Source organism: Triplophysa dalaica, chromosome 2 (assembly GCF_015846415.1).
Source record: "Triplophysa dalaica isolate WHDGS20190420 chromosome 2, ASM1584641v1, whole genome shotgun sequence".
In the NCBI taxonomy this organism is placed as follows: Eukaryota; Metazoa; Chordata; class Actinopteri; order Cypriniformes; family Nemacheilidae; genus Triplophysa; species Triplophysa dalaica.
The window spans coordinates 19,863,706-19,883,962 of NC_079543.1; the positions used below are offsets into that span (position 1 = coordinate 19,863,706).

General features: G+C 36.0%; 1 protein-coding gene across 1 annotated transcript; it reads left to right on the top strand.

Moving 5' to 3' along the window:
* Positions 1–981: 981 nt before the first annotated feature.
* On the top strand, positions 982–18,198 carry cpe (carboxypeptidase E). The gene is made up of 9 exons (XM_056735250.1): positions 982–1,476; positions 11,727–11,923; positions 14,311–14,478; positions 14,565–14,682; positions 15,199–15,381; positions 15,968–16,107; positions 16,225–16,324; positions 16,551–16,669; positions 16,765–18,198. The coding sequence occupies exons 1-9, from the start codon at positions 1,230–1,232 to the stop codon at positions 16,861–16,863; spliced, it is 1,371 nt and encodes a 456-aa protein (XP_056591228.1). The 5' UTR covers positions 982–1,229; the 3' UTR covers positions 16,864–18,198.
* The last annotated feature ends 2,059 nt before the right edge of the window (positions 18,199–20,257 follow it).

A 20,257-nucleotide genomic window follows, 5' to 3' on the forward strand; every position in this document is an offset into this window, starting at 1 on the left:
CCCTGAATATCACACAAAATTTTCTCAATTCCAAGATTAACTTTAATACCTGTGAACTGGGAAAATATCTATTTTAATTATTTAAACCCTTTATAATATAGAACTATAAACATTCACGCTTGATTGTTGTGATTTACCACAGGCCAGTGTTGGTAAGGGGGAAAAAATGTGTTTTTTTCTAGCACATTGATCTAATGTGATTTTCACAATATTTGATCAGTATTTTAATTTCTCACTGAATATACTTTAATGCTCTGTGACCCCCAATACGTTATTTCCAGTGCATGAACACAGGGAATTACTGTACATTTCACATAGTGCTTGTTTGTTGTGACTTTCTACAGGACAGCACTGATTACTGTGACTTTGTACAGAACATCCTCTTTAATGTGATTTTCACAATATTTTGACCAGTATTGTAATTTCTCATTGAAACTTCAGTAATTCCTGTAGATTTCACATGTATTTTTTACAGTGTACCTAAAGGAATTTTAAGTCTACGCCCAGATGGAAGCATTTTGAAGGCAGAATGAAGAGGATGGGTGTGATCTTTAAAAATTGCAATTACGTTTTTTTCTTAAAACAATCAAATAAACACTGTAATGACTGTATCTCAATTTTTGAAGAATAACATTTCACTCAAGTGACTAAACCTTTGAAAGGAAGTGTACATTAATATGCAACTGAATAACAAATGTTTTCATGTTAAGTTGAATACAAGTTTATGCTGTAACTAATACAAATGAGCAAAAATTTGCATTGTGGCTTTAAGATATTTAGAACAGATACAGTAACGACCAGTACATAATATACATACAATAACATAAACATATTACAGAACATTTAAATGTTTTCAAACAAACTCAAAATAGAAATAAATATACAAATGTTTAAAGTGGTGGGTGGGTGTGTACATATCCTCGATTTACATATGTCCATTTCGCTCTTGTGTCATTACATAAGCCACGCCCATGCAGGGGTAGCACCGTACGCGTTCACCCATTGTGCGTGTGTAATCTTGCCTACAGAAGCTTTGCGCCGCACGTCCGTCGTCTCAAGCGCGTCCTCGCGTCTAAACAGGTAGTGAGGCTCTCACCCCAGCATCAATTCCGCGGACTTGTGCACGACGCTGAAAACGAGACAAGACAGGAAAGACAGACAGCAGTGCTGAAACGAACAGAAGAAAGCTAGTACACGGAGAGAGGGAGAGTTAGGTGTTACCACGAGTGATGAAGGTGCGAGCGGTGTTGTTTTGCGGGGCTTGGCTTTTGCTGGCCCTGGCCTCGGGCGGGGATGCTGCAAGTGATGGAGCCATCTCGTTCGAGTACCACCGATACGAGGAGATGCGTAAAGCGCTGGTGTCCGTGTGGCTGCAGTGCCCCTCCATCACCCGCATCTACACAGTGGGGGAGAGTAATGAGCGCCGAGAGCTGCTGGTGCTGGAAATGAGCGACAACCCCGGGATCCACGAGCCAGGTGAGACATGATCAATTGACGCTTATATTTAAGAAAGTCATGAACCATTTAAACGGTGTCCATAGAGAAGACCTACATAACCGTAGCAAAGCAAGCTGTTTTCAACATTACTTATCGTTTTTATCCAGCCTATATGGAATTTGATGAGGCCATAAATGAAAGCCTCAAATCAATAAATGGTGTTCTCATATGACAGCCTTCCGCAATCGTAAAGCCATTGTCTTTATGTTTAAACACGTAGTCATGTTCATATCCCTCGCTTTTCTCCAGCCGAATAAATTGGGTCTTTAAGTGACATCATCTGACGACATAAAATGGTGTTTATCCTATACACTGATGAAATTCATGCGGTGATTGATATCAAAATAACCGGCGCTCTGTTGCCGAACAGACCCATTCAAGGAAAGGTTATTTTCAGTCCAATTAACCATTTTAAATGTATACACTTGTCACTATGGAAAATCATCCTTAATACTGATATTTAATTATATAAAATATTTGCGTTCTTCCAAAATGATGTATGGATTTCATTTATCATTGAACGGATGTCTATCCTCTGTGACTGTGATGCGCAGGTGCGCGTCCATGTGTCTGCGTTCTCGACAGCAGCTCACTGTGCGCGTGGAAGCCATTTTGCGAAGATGACTCTGTAATTAAAGATCACGCCTGATACGCAGTCATTCATTGCAATACTCAAAAGTCTAAAACAACTACACTGCTGAATGAAATACATCACAACTATTACAATGTACTTACATACTTTTTCCAAGATAATACCACAAACTAGCAGCCATATTGCATTGATTATGTCATTAATCTGTTTGTGCGAAGTTCAAATGTCAGGAACAGTCAATTTGGATGAATCATTTGTTAACATAACGTCATATATGTTATTAAAAGATACATTTACATTTAATTTGTCAAAAAAAACCTGTCACAGTGATTTCCTGCATCCAGGTTACCCTGTTTTTCATTATAAGAGGTTGTTATTTGGGAATAACCAACCTGCAAATGTCGTGACTGGCCAATCAGAATCAAGCATTCCAACGACTGTGTAATAATATAGGATAATGACACTGTACAGCGTCACGCCCATTCAAACATATTTTGAACAGTCAGTTTTGCATGCGACGTCTAGGTCTATATCAGTTGTGAGCTGCACCCTCGTCCTCTTTTGGAGATTTTCGCCGTTTTGATCACAGGAGCTTAACATTTATCAATCCGACAGTGTGCTCCATATGCATGCAAATGGCTTTTGCAATACGTTGGTGTAGTCTGCGCAGTCAGTTGGCATTCAGGTAGCATCGTTTAAAGTGAATCACTTTTATGTTGGAATTCTGTTTTAGGGTGCAAAGACTGAAAATTACTCATAGCCTGTTAACTGTCAGCCGTTCCGTATACGGGACACCTAAATTTGCGTCAATATTGTGCATTTAATTTCTAATTACTACATAAACTATATATCATTGAAAAGGTCTAAGACTCTAGAATACAGATTTCTTAAGTCATTTATGTAGGGAGAATAATAGATTATTTTTTATAAAGAGTGTGCTTAGATTGTTTGTTATCCTTTTGCGACCCTTATTTTATTTTATTTATTTTTTAATCAAAGAAAACCATTAATTGAAAAAACAAGTTTTTCAATTAATTTCTTTACAATAAACCTAACAGCATGCCTTTTTTTAGCAATAATCAGCTACTTTTATTTTTTCAAACGAGACCCACCGTAAGTCTGTATTCCAAAGAATTCATGAGTTACCACCATTTTAGTTCCAACATGTGTTTTCATGTGTAGGCTCAAAAACGTCTCCGACAGTTAATTAAAGAAAACATATTTTCCTCTAAATTAACTATGAATAATATGTTAAATCACTTAATAAAGATTTGGAAATACATAGATTGGTATATAACTTAAATAATACATAAAGAATTGACACTTTTCATATAAAGATAAATATATATATATATACATATAAAAATAGATGCACTTAAATTATTATGTATTATATTGCATTATGTATTTTTGTTTCATAATGGATGGAATTTTGTAATGGATAATAAATCTGTATTGAAACAAAGGGTAATCCTTTTTTATTTACTTTTACTTTTGTGCACTATGTTCATTTGTATGCAAACAATGACTCTTTCACATCTATAGCACAAAATTTCATACAAAGATATTTGTTCTCAAAATACACCAGACTGATGCATTTACTGTACAGTAAAAATATACATAATCTTTTTTTTACAGGGAAGAAGATTCATATATCAATCAGATAGTGTTGTTATTTAATATTTTCTATAATATTGCTTTAAATGTATGTATTTGTACATACAAGACATGTTTCTATGTGTTGTGCACACTGTACCCCTTAAAATAATGGGTGCATGATGCCCCTGACACTGTGTGTGTTATATTTGCACCTTTTGACCCAGACAGTGTGCTTCATTTGGATCTACTCCTTTTACAGCCTAGAATTAGACAACAGATTAAGTTCATCACTTAACGTCTCATACAGACGTATACCCAGAAATGCAACAGTTTTTTAAGTATTGATTCAATTCTTGTCCTGTTTTCAGTGTCTATTGCACACATAGCTTATGTCTCTATCCATTAAAAACTTTCATTTGCGATTCCATAGGCCTGATTATATAGACCTTTCTACTAATGTTAGTGTGTCATCATTCACCGTGCGGGCTGGGTTGTTTAAACAGTTACGTACTTACATAAACAACTAAGACCCATCCAAACAAATTGAATTCCTGTTTGAGTTTTTGTGTTAATGTCAAATGACATTTGTTTCATCAGTTTACATTTACACAGCAGACACTGTCATCCAAAGTGAGAAAAACAACAAAGCGATTCATCCTAGGAGGCAATAACATAAGAAGTGCTACACAACAATATTTTTACAATTGTTTAAGACATACATGTAAGAAGATACAGAGTGAAAGAAGAAGAGGACAATTTTTATTAATATAAAGTTTTCACTGCAAGCACTTCTTTAGTTTGTCTGTTTACAGTTTTACAATCGTGTACAGTCCGCGTTGTTGTGACTTACTGTGTGTTTGTGACACAGATGGATACGCTGAGCGTGCTGGCATATATATAAAACTGAGAGTAGTAGGAGGGGATTTCCTTTTACCCTAAAGGTAGAGCTCTTGTTCCCTAAATAGAATGGTTGGCTCTCCATATGTGTGTTTGCGTAGATATGACTCATTGCATTAAGTCTCTCATTGCTACCAGATGAGTTTCCACTGCTGTCCACGCCCCGTAGTTAAGGGCAACCAGCTGCACCTCAGCAGCAGTGTACAGATGCGAGGGAGAGCACGGGGTATCAAAGAGAGGAGCCCGTCGTCAGTGCAGCCAGCTTCGGATGTTACGGTTGGGCAGAAATAGCTGTTGCCCTGGAGACAGATCAGCTTAACACCATGAGCCATGCACCTCTGTGTGAGGAGGATGAGGGGAAGAATTAGCGTGCAGCACCGTCTGCCGCGGGGGCTGGGACGCTCAGGAACAGGCCATCTGGTGCTGTGCTGAGCATGTGAGATCACCTATATCGGTAGTCAACATATTTGTTAGTTGTATTCATTAGCTTGCCGAATACACATGGTTGATAAACTCTAGCTTAAGGTGCATATGGTGACTGTATGGAGTAATTCAATTCATACAATGATGTCATAGACAGAATTTTAACTATTGTGCTATGCAACAATGTATAAGTAATAATCAATGTTAATTACCCCAAAATAGAATTTAGGTGTGTCTTACACTTTGGTCGCAACCCATACATACTGTTTTTTACATTAAAAATGTTAAAAAATATATATTTCGATCCTTCACGTCAAAATCTGCAGAACAGCAAAAAAATATTAAACTGAAACTAAACAAATAAAATAATATTGATGAATTAGGGGTTTCACAAAGATATACTAATATTGTCAATATTTGATATTGTGATATTAACTACAATGATTATTCATATCGCAAAAAAACTACACATGATAATATTGCAAATAATTTAGCACACGATAGGTGCTGAAATGGCCTTGATGCCCGATGACTCCTGAGATAGGCGCAGGCTCCCCGTGACCCGAGGTAGTTTGGATAAGCGGTAGAAAATGGAATGGAATGGAATGGAAAGGTGCCGAAATGGTTGTAAACATTCTGTCCCTACACTTTTATTTTTAATGTGGTTCTTAGGCCAAAATAAAATCCCAAAATTATGCTATATAATACATTATTATTTTTAACTTTTTTCAAAATTTGCAATAGATATCACGATACTTCTGTTATCATGAATTATTTTGGTCACGACAATAATGTAGTGAAAATCTAATATTGTGACAGCCCTAACATAATGTTTATTTCTCACAGTGTATCATAAATAATTTTTAAAAAATCGGAAATAGGATATTATTGTACAAAGGGGTGTGAAGAAAGTGGTATATTCCAGTGGGGGAAAGTTCATTAAGAAATACATTCTAGAAGGATTTCACATCTGTGCCGATCACTCTTTCCTTTAGTATGGGTCTGTGAAACATTCTGTGTGCTATAGTAATTCGAGTAATTGAAATGAAAATACTAAGCCAGTGCCCTCACTTATAAATACAAGATTAACTCAAGAAAAATACCAACACATTTTATCAATTTCTTTTAGGTTTTTTTTTTGTTTTACAGTAATGCAGTTTTGTTTATGGTGAAACATTCTGTCTGTATATCTTACTTAGAGACATAACACACATCATTTCTGCAGAGAAATTGTCATTTGTATTGTATCTTACTATGTCTTTATGAAGCGTCTGTGTTTCCACAGGAGTAGTGTGCTGAATACATTACATTAACTAAATGGTCTCCTTTGGTCAACATGGTCATGGAAACCCGGGCATGTGTGACGTATCTGACTGTGTTTGCGAATGTCTTTAGGAGACTTGCGTCAAAATCACACAGTTTATGTGACTAATTGATTGACGTGAAGAGGGATTGGTTTGGTGAAAAGGGTTTTAAAAGGATGCCGGAAAGAAATCAGGAATTTTATAGCGGAATAAATAGTCGGTTTTAGACCTAAGATTTAATCTTGATGGTCTGAAAGACGAAATGTGTTTTTGTTATCATGTGGCGAGTGATTTGGATCAGAAAGATTAGAATAAAATCTCCTCCTCAGGCTCTCTCTCGCTCAAATCATTCATTCTTACGATGACATGATGAGACAGCACTTTCTTCTCTCCAAAGCACTGCATTTCTTTCTCTTTGAGATCTCTGTTGTCTCTCTATGGCTTTTCACACTGCGCATAAAGGGATACTTCAGGTTTGAATCAAAGTTTTCCATTTTTCATTTTCAGCCAATAGAAACACCGCCTCCCATAGGCGGGCTCTTTCGTGACCATCATTTAGCGGAAAAACAAGCCTCTCGTTCACCTGCAGTGGATCTTAGACAATATCGTTAATAGTGTTGTCAATATGGATATTTCTCTCAAACAAACGCATCGATTCACTACAGACCTCAGAGCCGTGTCAAGCCGTTCTTTGATCGATGGATGCACTTTTTGGAGCATCAAAAAATTGCCCCGCATTCTTCCACTTGGAAGTAAAAGTATACGTTGTATTTTAACTCAGATTGGATTATTCTTCAAGAAGAAAGTCACATTCACTAAGGATGCCTTGAGGGTGAGTAAAACATGGGTACATTTTGATTCAAGCCTGAAGTATCCCTTTAACCCTGGGTTATTTTCATTATAACCCCGCTTTTAACCCTGGGTAAACGAACGTATCACCCTTGTAATTTTGAAGCAGGATTATCCCCCCATTTTACCCGGGGTTATGAAACCCTGCTCTAAAGCGTGGGATAGAATGATACACCCAGACGCACAGCAACTTTGCAAATATGCAAATAAGAATGTTGACCCAGGGTTTAGTGATGTACTGAAACATCAGTTTATGAATACCCAGGGTTATCTCTTAACAGCAGGTACATTATAAGCAGTGTGAAACATTAAATGGATAACACAGGATTCTGTTCACCTGGGCTTTAGAATAACCCGGGGTTAACGATTTCAAGTGTGAAAAGCCCTTCTGGGTATCTGGCAGAAATAGAGAAATACCATGAAAGGGCAACTTGAACAGTTCCAGTAAATATATTGTTCTGCAGGGGTGTGATTTGTTGTTCATATGTTGGAAAACTTTGTTAATATTGAGTGAGAATGTAATTGATGGCCTGTAGTATATTGAGCAATCATAAACCATTAATGTTTCACGAAGAGCCTGTTTAGATGTAGTGAAACCCATAGGTATCCATAGAAGGAACCACCCTAACCTATATTTGCTTGCTGAAGGAAAATATTGAGCTGTTTCTTCTTTATTATTTATATTATTCAAATAAAAAGCAAGACAAAATATTTGTAGAATGTCACATACAGTATTGCTTTTGATAAAACGATCTGCCTAATAAAAACAATGTGCACAAAATAGCCATAGAATGTTTTGATTGAGGCTTGTTGAGCAGGGATGAAAATCGTAACAGCAGTTTATGAGACCTCCAAGATTAAATGCTGATATACTATGAGCAGTATAGCGCAGAATTGCCTCTGAGACCTCACAAACAGCAGTTACAAAACTGTGTCCAAGAAAAAGAGTCCTGTAATGTTTGACTTATTGAGGCATTCTTTTCTAAATGAGGTTAGCAGATGCTGTGTAGTTGTTCTGCTTGTTCAAATGATGTTTATTTTCTTTTTGAGAAAAAGAAGAAAGGGAAAGAGAAACAGAGAGAGAGATAGTTGACAAAATGTTTTTCCATGTTGATGTTAGTGAAAATGTTTGGAGAGTGAGGGGTCATGTAAGTTGTGGCTTTGAAATTTGGTATTCTACTCTTTTTGTTTATCTCTTTTACTGATAGATTAGCAGTTTTTCTTCCCTCTGCTCCACTCCTCACCTCATCTTTACAACACATGATTTCCTCATCATCATTTGTAACAAAACAACTTTGCTCTGCGGAAATAAATACAGTGTTTTGTGATGAAGGGAGGAATTTGTTCAGAACAGTCTGTTTAAGATTTTTCATTTGTGCGCATGCATCGATACGATAATGAAATTTCATTGAGTTGATTATGAAATTTATTGCAGTTATATTATTATGTCATATTAATTTCTTGTGCAAAATAGCAGAAATATTTTAATTCTGTATTTTATTTGCTTCATATTGTTTACAGACGTTCAGGACCTGCTTTATGCTTAACCACGTAGTTGTTTTTCTAAGTTATAACAATAACAACCCAATGTTCACAGGTCTACCATAATTAAGTTCATCCAATAAACTACATTGGGTCAGACAGATTACTTTTTTCTCTTAGATGAAATGTATTTTTAAGTAACACCAATTTATATGAGCAACATTGTTTGCAGACACTGGTTGCAATATCACTTTTTTATTTAATGTCTCAGTTTACAAAATACTCAATTACAATGCCTTTTCAATAAAACTACAATCATGCAAATTTTCTTTGAGCCTAACAATAGTCTAAGCAAATTCAGAACAATGGAAACCTCTTAAAACCACTTACATAACCAAAATCTTTTTAAATCACAAAAGAACAGAATAAATCTCATGCTGTTGTCATCTTGATAAAAAAATCAAACACTGTATTTTTTACAATAACTCTCATTATGCAGTACCATGCAAAGCACGATGGGAAATGGAGTTCCTCAGCAATGCAATACTTTGATACTACAAGCATCAGTCATGTAACCTCAACTGTAATAGATTAAGTTGAATGATTGAACATGAACACATTTATTATACGCTTTTCAAACAGCTAACACATAAAGTTTGAACTTGTTTACGTATGTTACATGGTTTGGGAGGAGTCTTGAAATCCGGAAACCAATTGGTTTTGAGGCATTAAGTTATCTGCCCAAGTACTTTGAGTAACTGCAACTTAAATATTGTTGTTAATACTTAAACACAGATTTTATAGGTTAAAAATTACACACAATATTAAACTAAAGTAATTATCAACATTATTAATAAATTAATAACATTAAATAAAGTTGTTCCAACAGATGATGGTGATGGTTACTTCTGTTAACTGACATTCATAAAAAAGGTGCTTTTTTATATAATACGGGTTAACTGGTTATTCTTTAATCAAAGGCCAAATTAAAGTACTTGAATTAAATAAAATAATCTGATTTAATTACACTCTTTGGTGCATATTCTGGGTGAAGAAAGTAAAAAAGAATATTAATATCTTAATTTCTTTGCTTTCTGTAAACCGTCAAAGGGGAAAGTTTACACAACAATGCAAAATCTTTCATCACTTACTCACCCTCATTTCAAATCTGTATGACGTTTTTCTTCTTCAGAAGACGCAAAAAAAGATATTTTGAAAAACTTTGGCAACCAATCAACATTGTATGAACACAAAACCCCTGAGATATTTCTTAAAATATCGTTTTTGCGTTTCAAAGAAATAAGAGTCTAAGGTTTTGAATGACTTGAGCGTGAATAAATCATGACAGAATTTTTCTTTCTGGGTAAGTACCCCTTTAAAAAAACAAATGAAACACCTTCATTTTCTGCTTCCCCTCACTTTCTCACCCAGCAACAAACTCATACATACACGCACACATAATGCATTCAGAAGCACATTTCCTGCGGACCGGCCTGGGAATACTTTTCTTCAACATCTGTGAAAGAGTTTTGCTGTAATTTCATTTGAAAGAAATTGGAGCTTCAAAGGCCGGTTGTAAATGTGACAGTCCCGCACATTCTTTTTAAAGTCACATAACGTGTGGACGTGTGGAGATGTAGAATATTTAGATGTTCGGGGGGCAATGAAATAGCCGGCCGTCGGCTATAAAAAGGCCAGAGCCTGCAAGGACCCCTGCTGAATTAAACAGCGCTTCCATCTGCTTCTAATCTGTGTGCAGCCAATAAATGTGCATGTATACAATGCCCTATGCCTTTGTGTTCTTGTTTAACTGCCATGTTGGCTTTTCTAAACTGCTCTGCCCAATGTAAACATCTTTTCAGATTCCATTCAGCTATTAAAGGTTATACACATAACTATGAAGCGTTATGTTTTTCTTACCTAAAAATTACCTGTTATCTGAAAGTTTGAATCCTCCCTATTGTATTTGTAAATAGTCTGGAATTATGTGTACAGTTGGGAGAATATTTCTTTATGGCTTGTTCCACTTAGATTAACATGAAAAAATGAAAATATAGCTTCTCTGAGCTTTGTTGATCTGTGCTTTTGTTACCTGAGGGATGTAACATGATTGTATGTGCGTGCATGTGTCTATGTTAGTGCCTGTGTTAGTAAGGTCTGTGCATGTATTGTTGAGAAGGTTGAAGTGGGTCGGGGAATTATGTGAAAACAGAGGATTCTGGAACTCTATATGGGCGTTACCTGATATTGCGCGTACATTATGGAGCTATGCTTGTTCATATGAACATTTACAGATGTTTATGAAATATTTGAAACGTGTGTATGTTTGAAGAGATCATTTGCAAAAACAGATAGTTATACTTATGGTACATTCCAAATAATATCAATCAAACAGCAAAAAACAAATCTAGCTAACCAACACAATAAAACACGGTAAAAACATGATAACACAATGAAAGAGTTATGTGTTTTGCAAATGACCTCTTTGTTTACTCCTCCATATGTTTGGAAGAAATTAACATTATCCGTATGTTTGTGTGCGAGTGCCCGTCTGTGTGTGTTATGGTCGTGACATCAGGCTAGGTGTTCTCAGGGTGCAAAATTTCAGCCCTAAAGCATATTCACACAGCACAGTCTAGTTTTTGGTAATTTAACAAAAATAAAGGGGTGATTGCAAATTTGTGTGGGTATTATGAGTTCAGCGAATATATTACTGACTTTAGCATTTCTTTTCCAGAACACAAAAGAAAATATTTTGAAGAACGTTGGTAACCGAGCAATAGCGGAACCAATTCACTTCTATTGTATAGACACAAAACCAATGCAAATCACTACCAAATAAAAATCTTCTACCGCTTGGAAGCAAAATGATAAGTGGTATTATAACTCTGAATGGATTATTCTTCCAAATTTTGATTTGGTAGTGAAATATCCCTTAAAAAACACTAAAAAACAGTACAGTTCACTTTTTAAATTAATGGCTAAGAATCTGCAAAACATCTTTTAAATTGTTGTTTGTGTTGGCTTTTGCACATGTGTGTACAGTGTTCTGTCATTAACTGTGTATGTTTTCTGTGTGACAGGTGAACCGGAGTTTAAGTACATCGGGAACATGCATGGCAATGAGGCTGTGGGCAGAGAGCTGCTTATCTATCTGGCTCAGTATCTGTGTAATGAGTACCAGGCAGGCAATGACACCATCATCGACCTGATCCACTCAACACGCATTCACATCATGCCCTCCATGAATCCTGACGGGTTTGAAAAGGCGGCTTCACAGGTAATGCACACATACACCAATAGGGTATTGTGAATAGAAATCATTGAGACAGAATCGGTAGCTACAAAGATTTTTCTTCTTTTATTGATAGCTAAATTCATGACAGTTTTTATTTTTGTTCAGGTTTTCCAAAATTGCTAAGCTCATAGTGTATAAAGAAAAAGGACAAAACAACGTATTTAATTGAATTATAAAATAAAATGTATCAAGTAAAATATAATGTCTTGGCATGGTTCTACAGCACTAAGAATATTGACGTGTTCCTCATCATTCAGAATAACACTTGTGAAGATGCATTCAGGGGTGCTGATTTTATAACACTTTACTGTGGTTTACCACATCCTTCCGATTCCTGCATTCACAGAACAGACATGCGTGGGCTTTGACATTTCAAGACACATTTGTCATATTTTAGATAAGGTCTCTCTATAACAAGTGACATGCACTTCTCCAACAGTCACTCCTTTCTTTAAGCTCTCTCTGGGGAACTTTAAAGGGGTGATATGACATGGCTAAAACGAATATTTTCATTTGTTTTATATTAAATGCAATATGTATACACTATTTAAAGTAAAAAAAACTGTACTTTCCACATACCGTGCATGTTTGTATCTCCTCTTTGCCAAGCCTCTCTGAAACGCACCGATTTTTTATAAACCTCACCGCTCTGAAAAGCGAGGTGTGCTATAATTGGCCAGTTAACCAGTGCGTAGTGATTGGTCGAATACTGCAAGCGTGTGACGGAAATGTAACACCTCTGCCATATTCGGAACATCATGTTCCCAGGCAATTGGACAGGTGATAAAATGTCATCGGTACTTTCCTTATCAATTCGAGCCCAAATCTGATCCGGAAAATGAAGATGATCAAGCTGATACATCAACTTTGCCAGCGCGAGCTGATCAGGATGCAAAGGATTGGTATTTAAAAAAGTATATTATGTTAAATAGTTAAAAACTATAGCTTACTGTTTTACCTTTTATATACAACGTTATAAAGATTCGCCGTTACTGATCAACCGGTGTTACGCCATGTTTTGTAGCAACTCAACAAAGACAATAAACCCCATAATAAACACGACATTTGTTGGCTCTAGTTGGAACACTATTACTGATTATTATGACTTATGATGTCTACTTTCACATTACGCACGTGTCTGTATTTGCAGATCACACAAAGAAACAACATGCGCTGCAAACAAACAACAAACTCAACTCGAGTTAGTACGTAACAAAGTCTTTAACAAAGAAAATATACTTACATGCTGCGAATCTGAAGCACCAGACTGTGAAACAAAAAGCTTTCGTTCACAGCCGGCCTTGATCTCTCCCAATTTCATGAAATGCGCTACACAAAGTTGAAAATTCGGATTGTACTGTTCTGAAACAGTATTGTAAATAAAATGTGACCATTCGTTTTTAGTTGTCTCATCCAGTGTTGTGTGTAACTAGTTACGAAGTAATTAGTTACTGTATTTTAATTACTTTTCCCTTGAAAAAGTAAAGTAAGGGATTACTCATATGTTTTCTGTAATTTAATTACAGTTACTTTTGATGTACTTAAACTAAATACTTTGTGAAATATATGCGTGTGCAATAGTGTAATTGACATCAAAATTCAAAGTCTTACTTTAAAATCTGTGCTCACATTTGTACTACTTTGGTCAGTTAATAATATTATTTATTTGAATGAATTTAATAAGCCGTTTCATGTCTATCCTTGAATCACTTAACTAATCAAGGTCGATGTAGGATATAGAAAGTAATTAGTAATGAGTAACTAAATACTTTTTGGACAGAGTAATTTGGACAGTAATCTAATTACACTATTGAATATGTAATGAGTAACTAGTAATTAATTACTTTTTCAGAGTAACTTACCCAACACTGGTCTCATCTTTGGGAAAGCTAAACAATGAAGCTTTCTTTTGACCCGAGCTTACAGCTATTGTGGGGACAGTCAGCGTTAGATATACTGGGAGAAAAGTAGGAACCTGGCGGCCCACAGTAATATACAATCAGAGAGTTAAAGATCCTAGCTATGATTTCATCATGATAGAGAGGTCAACAGGTGGTCAGAGTTGAGGTAAAAGCTTGTCTGTATTTATTTGTATTTGTAAGTTGAAGAAATGATTGTGTTCCGTCTTCTCTTTACAGCCAAAGAGTTGCCATTCGAGCTGAATGAACTTAATGTTTTTTTATGTTAGTTAAACGTTCATGGGCAGTCTTATTTCATAACCTAAATCATTAAAACATCCAGCATTTCAATATGATGTTCATGATACTATGAGGATATTTATTCTTGGGTGCACTTCCTCTTAAAAAATGTCAAAAGATTTTTAAAGATAATGATTCTGCTAATGGTATGATCATAACGTGTGTTTGCAGTCTGGCGAGATGAAGGACTGGTTTGTTGGCCGCAGTAATGCTCAGGGCATCGATCTTAACCGGAACTTTCCAGACCTTGATCGCATCGTGTACATGAACGAAAGAGAGGGAGGATCCAACAACCACCTCCTGAAGAACATGAAAAAAGCTGTTGATGAAAACCCCAAGGTGAGAGAGTGCTTTAAATATCGTACTGAAATACTGCAGAATACAGGCATGATGGCAAATGTAACTGACCTCTGAATGTGTTACAGCTGGCTCCAGAAACTAAGGCCGTCGTTCACTGGATCATGGACATTCCATTCGTTCTCTCAGCCAATCTACACGGAGGTGACGTTGTGGCCAACTACCCATATGATGAGACACGCAGTGGTGAGACACACGCAATAAACACATACACAAACTTAAACTTGAATTATATACTTCTGAGGCCCTCCCCTTGATATCTATTATTTTCTTTAATTCCATTATTCCTTTAGTTTAGTATAGTCAGTGCTGTGCATAGGAATCTTGTTTTTTATTAAGTTATCATGTTTTTATTGTGTTGGTTAGCTGTATTTTCTGAGTTATTATGGCTTAAATCAAAACAAACCAGCTGCAGTTTGATTGATATTAACTGGAATTAGGCCTGTCGCGATAGTCAATCATCGCTACTGTGTAGTTCAGTATTGTGATTACATTAAAAAGTTTAGTATTTTGTGAGTATATGGTACCCACATACTTGTGTATAGTTAGTACATTCATATAGTTTAGTATTCTGGGTACAGTATAGTTAGATACAGTGAGAATACCTATATAGTTTAGTATAGTGAGTCCAGTCAAATCGTTTTGTATAATGAGCAAAGCTATAAAGTCAGCCATAATATTGATCTCTCCGTTCATCACAAGGCTCTACTCATGAGTACAGCGCCAGTCCAGATGATCTGGTGTTTAAGAGTTTGGCAAAGGCTTACTCCAGCTATAACCCTGTGATGTCCGACCCAAACCGGCCACCATGCCGCAAGAATGATGATGACTCTAGCTTCAAAGAAGGCATCACCAACGGAGGAGCCTGGTACAGTGTCCCTGGAGGTACAAATGCACAACTTTGATCATGGTACCTGTGTCAGTTAGCTACCAAATATCTCATTCGTTCTTGCAGCAGCGATGCTGTGGGGACACACTTAGGTCTTTGTTGTCGCTTCATCCATGTATATGAGGGCATGCTTCTTTATTACAGTGCAATCTAAGTATGGTAATAATATATAATATATTTACAGCAGAACAGTCTGAGACCACACTGATAATATGAAATGTAACAACAACAAAAAAAATGAGAAAAAATTGTGACATCAAAATAATTTACATATCAATATTTTTTATGCAATTTTCTTATTGAATATCTGTATCAATATTTCACTGCTTCCATCTGTTTTTGTATTAGATGTAATATTTATTTAATTATAACATTTTAATTATATTAGATTATGGTTAGTATATAGATTTACCTTACCTTTATATTTATGAAGATATAATTCAAATATGATATCACAAATATTTGTGTTAAATGTAAAAACTAAACAGATTTTCACTAGTTTCACTGTTAAAATAGCGCTTTGTGTTAAAAATGTTGCACACCCCTAGTCTATACCCATCCCTCTTTCCTTCACTCTCTCAGGTATGCAGGACTTCAACTATTTGAGCAGTAATTGCTTTGAGATCACTCTGGAGCTGAGCTGTGATAAGTTTCCTCCTGAGGACACGCTCAAACAGTACTGGGACCAGAATCGCAACTCACTTGTCAACTACATAGAGGAGGTACAGCCTATTCTGTCACAATCTTAAATTTTGTTGATAGAGAGGGTGTGTTATTTGGGGGGAATCGAGATTAGAAGCTGTATTTTTAGTCCTATTGATCCCTCGTGTCCTTCACAGGTTCACAGAGGAGTGTCTGGATTCGTGAGGGATCTCCAAGGCAACCCCATCTCCAATGCCTCTATCTCTGTTGAAGGAATTGACCATGACATAACCACAGGTACACACACACACACACACACTGAGCCCCATGTGGCTTTCCTTCAATTATTTTGAGTATTCAAAGTATGTAAGTCGGTTTGGATAAAAGCTTCTGCCAAATGCATAAATGTAAATATATTCAAAAATGAGCTATATTTAATGTCTAGCACTGCCCTCGTGTGGCTATGTTGTGCATTACACAAAAATAATTCCTACCTAAATATTTCTCATTTTTGTTTCTTCAGCTAAGGATGGCGATTATTGGCGCTTGTTGGCTCCAGGTAACTACAAAGTTTCAGCATCTGCTCCTGGATACCTCACAGTGGTCAAGAAGGTGGCTGTTCCTCACAGCCCTACTACACGGGTAAACCCATTCAACAACTTATCACCTACACAGCCTTAATTCTCTCTCTTTCTCCTCATAACGTCTTCTCATGTCTCCATTTCTCTCACGGCTAGCTGGACTTTGAGCTGGAGTCGCTGGAAGAGAGAAAAGAGGAGGAGAAAGAGGAGCTCATGGACTGGTGGAAGATGATGTCAGAGACCCTCAACTTCTAAGCAGAGGCTGTTGGGAGCATTCTGGGTGTAAAATATTTATTGTCGTTATATGTGTTCATCAACTTAAAGGCCGTCATTCTGTTTATTTGTTTGTTTTGATTGTTTTACGTTAGAGGCACTGAATCTGGACTTTATAAAACAGCCATAATACTCTTAATACGTGTTGGTAAAGAACTGTGCTATTAAATGTATTGTTTGGAAATGATCTGCATATACAGAAGAACGATTTACCTTGTTAAAATGGATGAATACAAGTATTGACACTAAATTAAATGCCAGATGAAGTGCCCCTACAGTAAAGTTGATATCTTGCACACCGCAATTCACAATGTCAGCCTAGTTATGATTACTTTAAAGCATTGTGTATCCTTTGCCGGTGTTCCCCTCAGGCATGCAAAGTTAAAAACACATTCATATAAAACAAACATGAATATACCGAGAGTTTTACTATTGTGAACGCTGTTTGATTGATTTGTTTCTATTTTGTTACATTGTGTTTTACATTGATATCGTGCAATTATTTTGTAGTTATGGTCACCAATCACATCAACCAATCAGAGAGCACTGTGTTGTGATGAATGTACGTGTCAGCAAAGATTATTACTATTTATTCTGATTATGATTCATTTTGACTGAAGCCAATATAGACGACACCCATCATACGATGTCTCTTTCTGTTCAAACACTGTCTTGTGAGTTTAAACAAAGTTATGCTTGATGTTTTTAAAGGGAGTGCTTTTGATAAACCTATTTCATAATTAAAACTTTGAATATCATATCCAGATGAAAATAAAAAGGTTATCAACTGAACTCCTACATTATGTCATACGAAACTATAAAGGAAATTTAATCTTTTTAAACATATTATAGATAATAGCTTGTATTATCTGTTTGTAAAGCAGACTTACATTTTAGATCATGAAACAGAAGAATTTAATGGCACAAAAATGTTTATTCAGAATGTAGAGAGAAATCGGAATTTTTTGTAATCTATACCAAAATGCACAATTGTACGGTACTTTATTGAACATTCTATATAATATTATTCCTTCGTTATCTTTATTATTATTGTATTTCTGTCAAATAAAATGACACACAATTACAATTAGGATCAAGCCTATAATCCACTATCAAGAAATTATCATTGGCTGTCAAGCCCATGCAATGTCATAATCAATGCTTAAACCTTAAAAATGAATGTTATAAAATGGCATTTCAGTCATCTTAAATATTTCTAATTTGAAATGTCAATGGACATTCTTGTATATGAATGTGTTGATGGTTAAATTGAATGACTCGATTCAAAAAACAATAAAATTCCCTTTCTGTTGTCAATGTTTTTGGTTTGTGTCATCTTTCAATTGTGCCACTGAATGCATGTGTCTGTTGTGGCCGTAAAGCTCACTTTGAATCAAAGTGAATAAATAAATAACAGCAACCATAGCAACAGAAAAGTCACCAAGAATATAATCTTATAGTTAGATAAGAACAATTCATTTATTTACTTCTTCAGCTGAGTCATATTTTGCTTATGTTCTCGGTTAATGTGCTTCATAATAGTCGGTGTCAGCGGCTCAAACTTAACTTCCGGTAGACCTGCAAAGACTTAACAATTATCGAGTCATTTTAATTGAATTAAATATAATTGATACACAATTAAATATTGATATTAAATAATATTAATATAAAATAAATCGTAATATTATAACCAAACACAGACCGGAAGTTAACTTCTGTGAACGGGTGTGCGTCCATTGAAACGTTTTTTTAATACTTTTTTTAGTATAATATATATTTTACTGTATACAGGCTGTTTAGTTCTTTGGAATTTATAGAAGTAACAGATCAGCATTTTATTTTCATTGTTCTTTAAAGAAATTTTGGTTTTAACTGGAACTTTTGCTATCTCATCTGAGATCTCATTATCCATTACATCATCAAAGAAAAGTTTATGGGTTTCAAGTTTCCATAGGCTATAGGCCTAAGTTATTACTATTAGCAAAGTTCTGCAGTTATGTAAAGTTGTGTATACAAGCTATTCATCTCTATTCTCTATAATTGCTGGCATAGCAGATCCAGGCAGTCTCCCCATTATTCATTCCTTACCTATTAGCATAAACCTGATCAATAGTATTGATCAGCGAGGAGACAGGTACTGTATGGCAGGGCTCCTGTTGGTCCAGAGGGATCTCAGAATGCCTAAAACAGCAATACTATTTCTCTAAGGTAAGCTTCTCTCATTACTTCACCTCGAGAGGGCCAAGAGTAGCATTGACATGTGTTTAATTAGAGCTAAAAATACACACGCGCTGTCCCGCGAGAGCTGACACCAATGTGAAATGAAATGCTGCGGAGAGAACACTATAAGTAGCCTGGATATGATGGTCGCCTTCTTTACTGGTCGTCCGTTGTTCATCATTATAAAAACCTTTTTAAAACAAAATGGTGAAATACTATAAAGAAGTGATTTAAAAGCATCACTTTATATCGCTGAACATTTCCCATGATTACAACAGAGGGCGCTGTTGAAACATGTTTAATGGATGAAAGATGTTTGGAGGAAAACTACATACAACTTCTTTCCTCGACACTCAGGTACAAGCATGACCACATGTTTTTATGTAACTCAGTTGGCAGAGAATTGTGGTAGTTGCATGGATGTTTTGCATTTGATTCCCAAAGAACGCATGGGACTATTGATAAAAACACAGTTTTAATTCACTTTAAGTCACTTGCATAACAGTGTCTGCAAAATACACAAATGTTAATGTTTCATTAGAATCCATAGATATTCCATACTCAATATTCAATATGTCACTGAGACTCATATGAACTAACACAGCCTATTGCTGTTTTCTTGAATAGTGTGTCCCTGGCGTTGTCCATCTTTATCCTAAGTGACTTACAAAAGTTAGGAGAGCAACAAATGGGTTTAAATATATAAAGGCTGATGCTCATGTAATGCACATAAAGTATTCGACTCTCCTGAATGTTAACAAAGCACTCTTGTGGGTCTCTATGCTGAAGTCCAGAACAAGTGCCAAATGCATAACAGACACACACACACCCACATACACCCACAGGGAGACAAATGTTGGAAGGGGAGGAACCATTAAAGAGAAATGAGCACTGAAAAAGACAAAGCCAAGAGACAGAGGTGGTCACATGCCACATATGCACTCGAGGGTGTGTGTGTAGGAGCAAGAATAAAGCCGAATACAAATGTTTTTGTATGTGTGTGTGCGCATGCTTGTGTGTTTGGTCTTGGTCAACCCCATAGTGTGGGGACCAAATGTCCCCAAGACTGTAATACCGGTCATTTTTGACCTTGTGGGGACAATTGAAACTAAATATGTTTATTTGAAAATGTAAAAATGCAGAAAGGTTTGTGAGA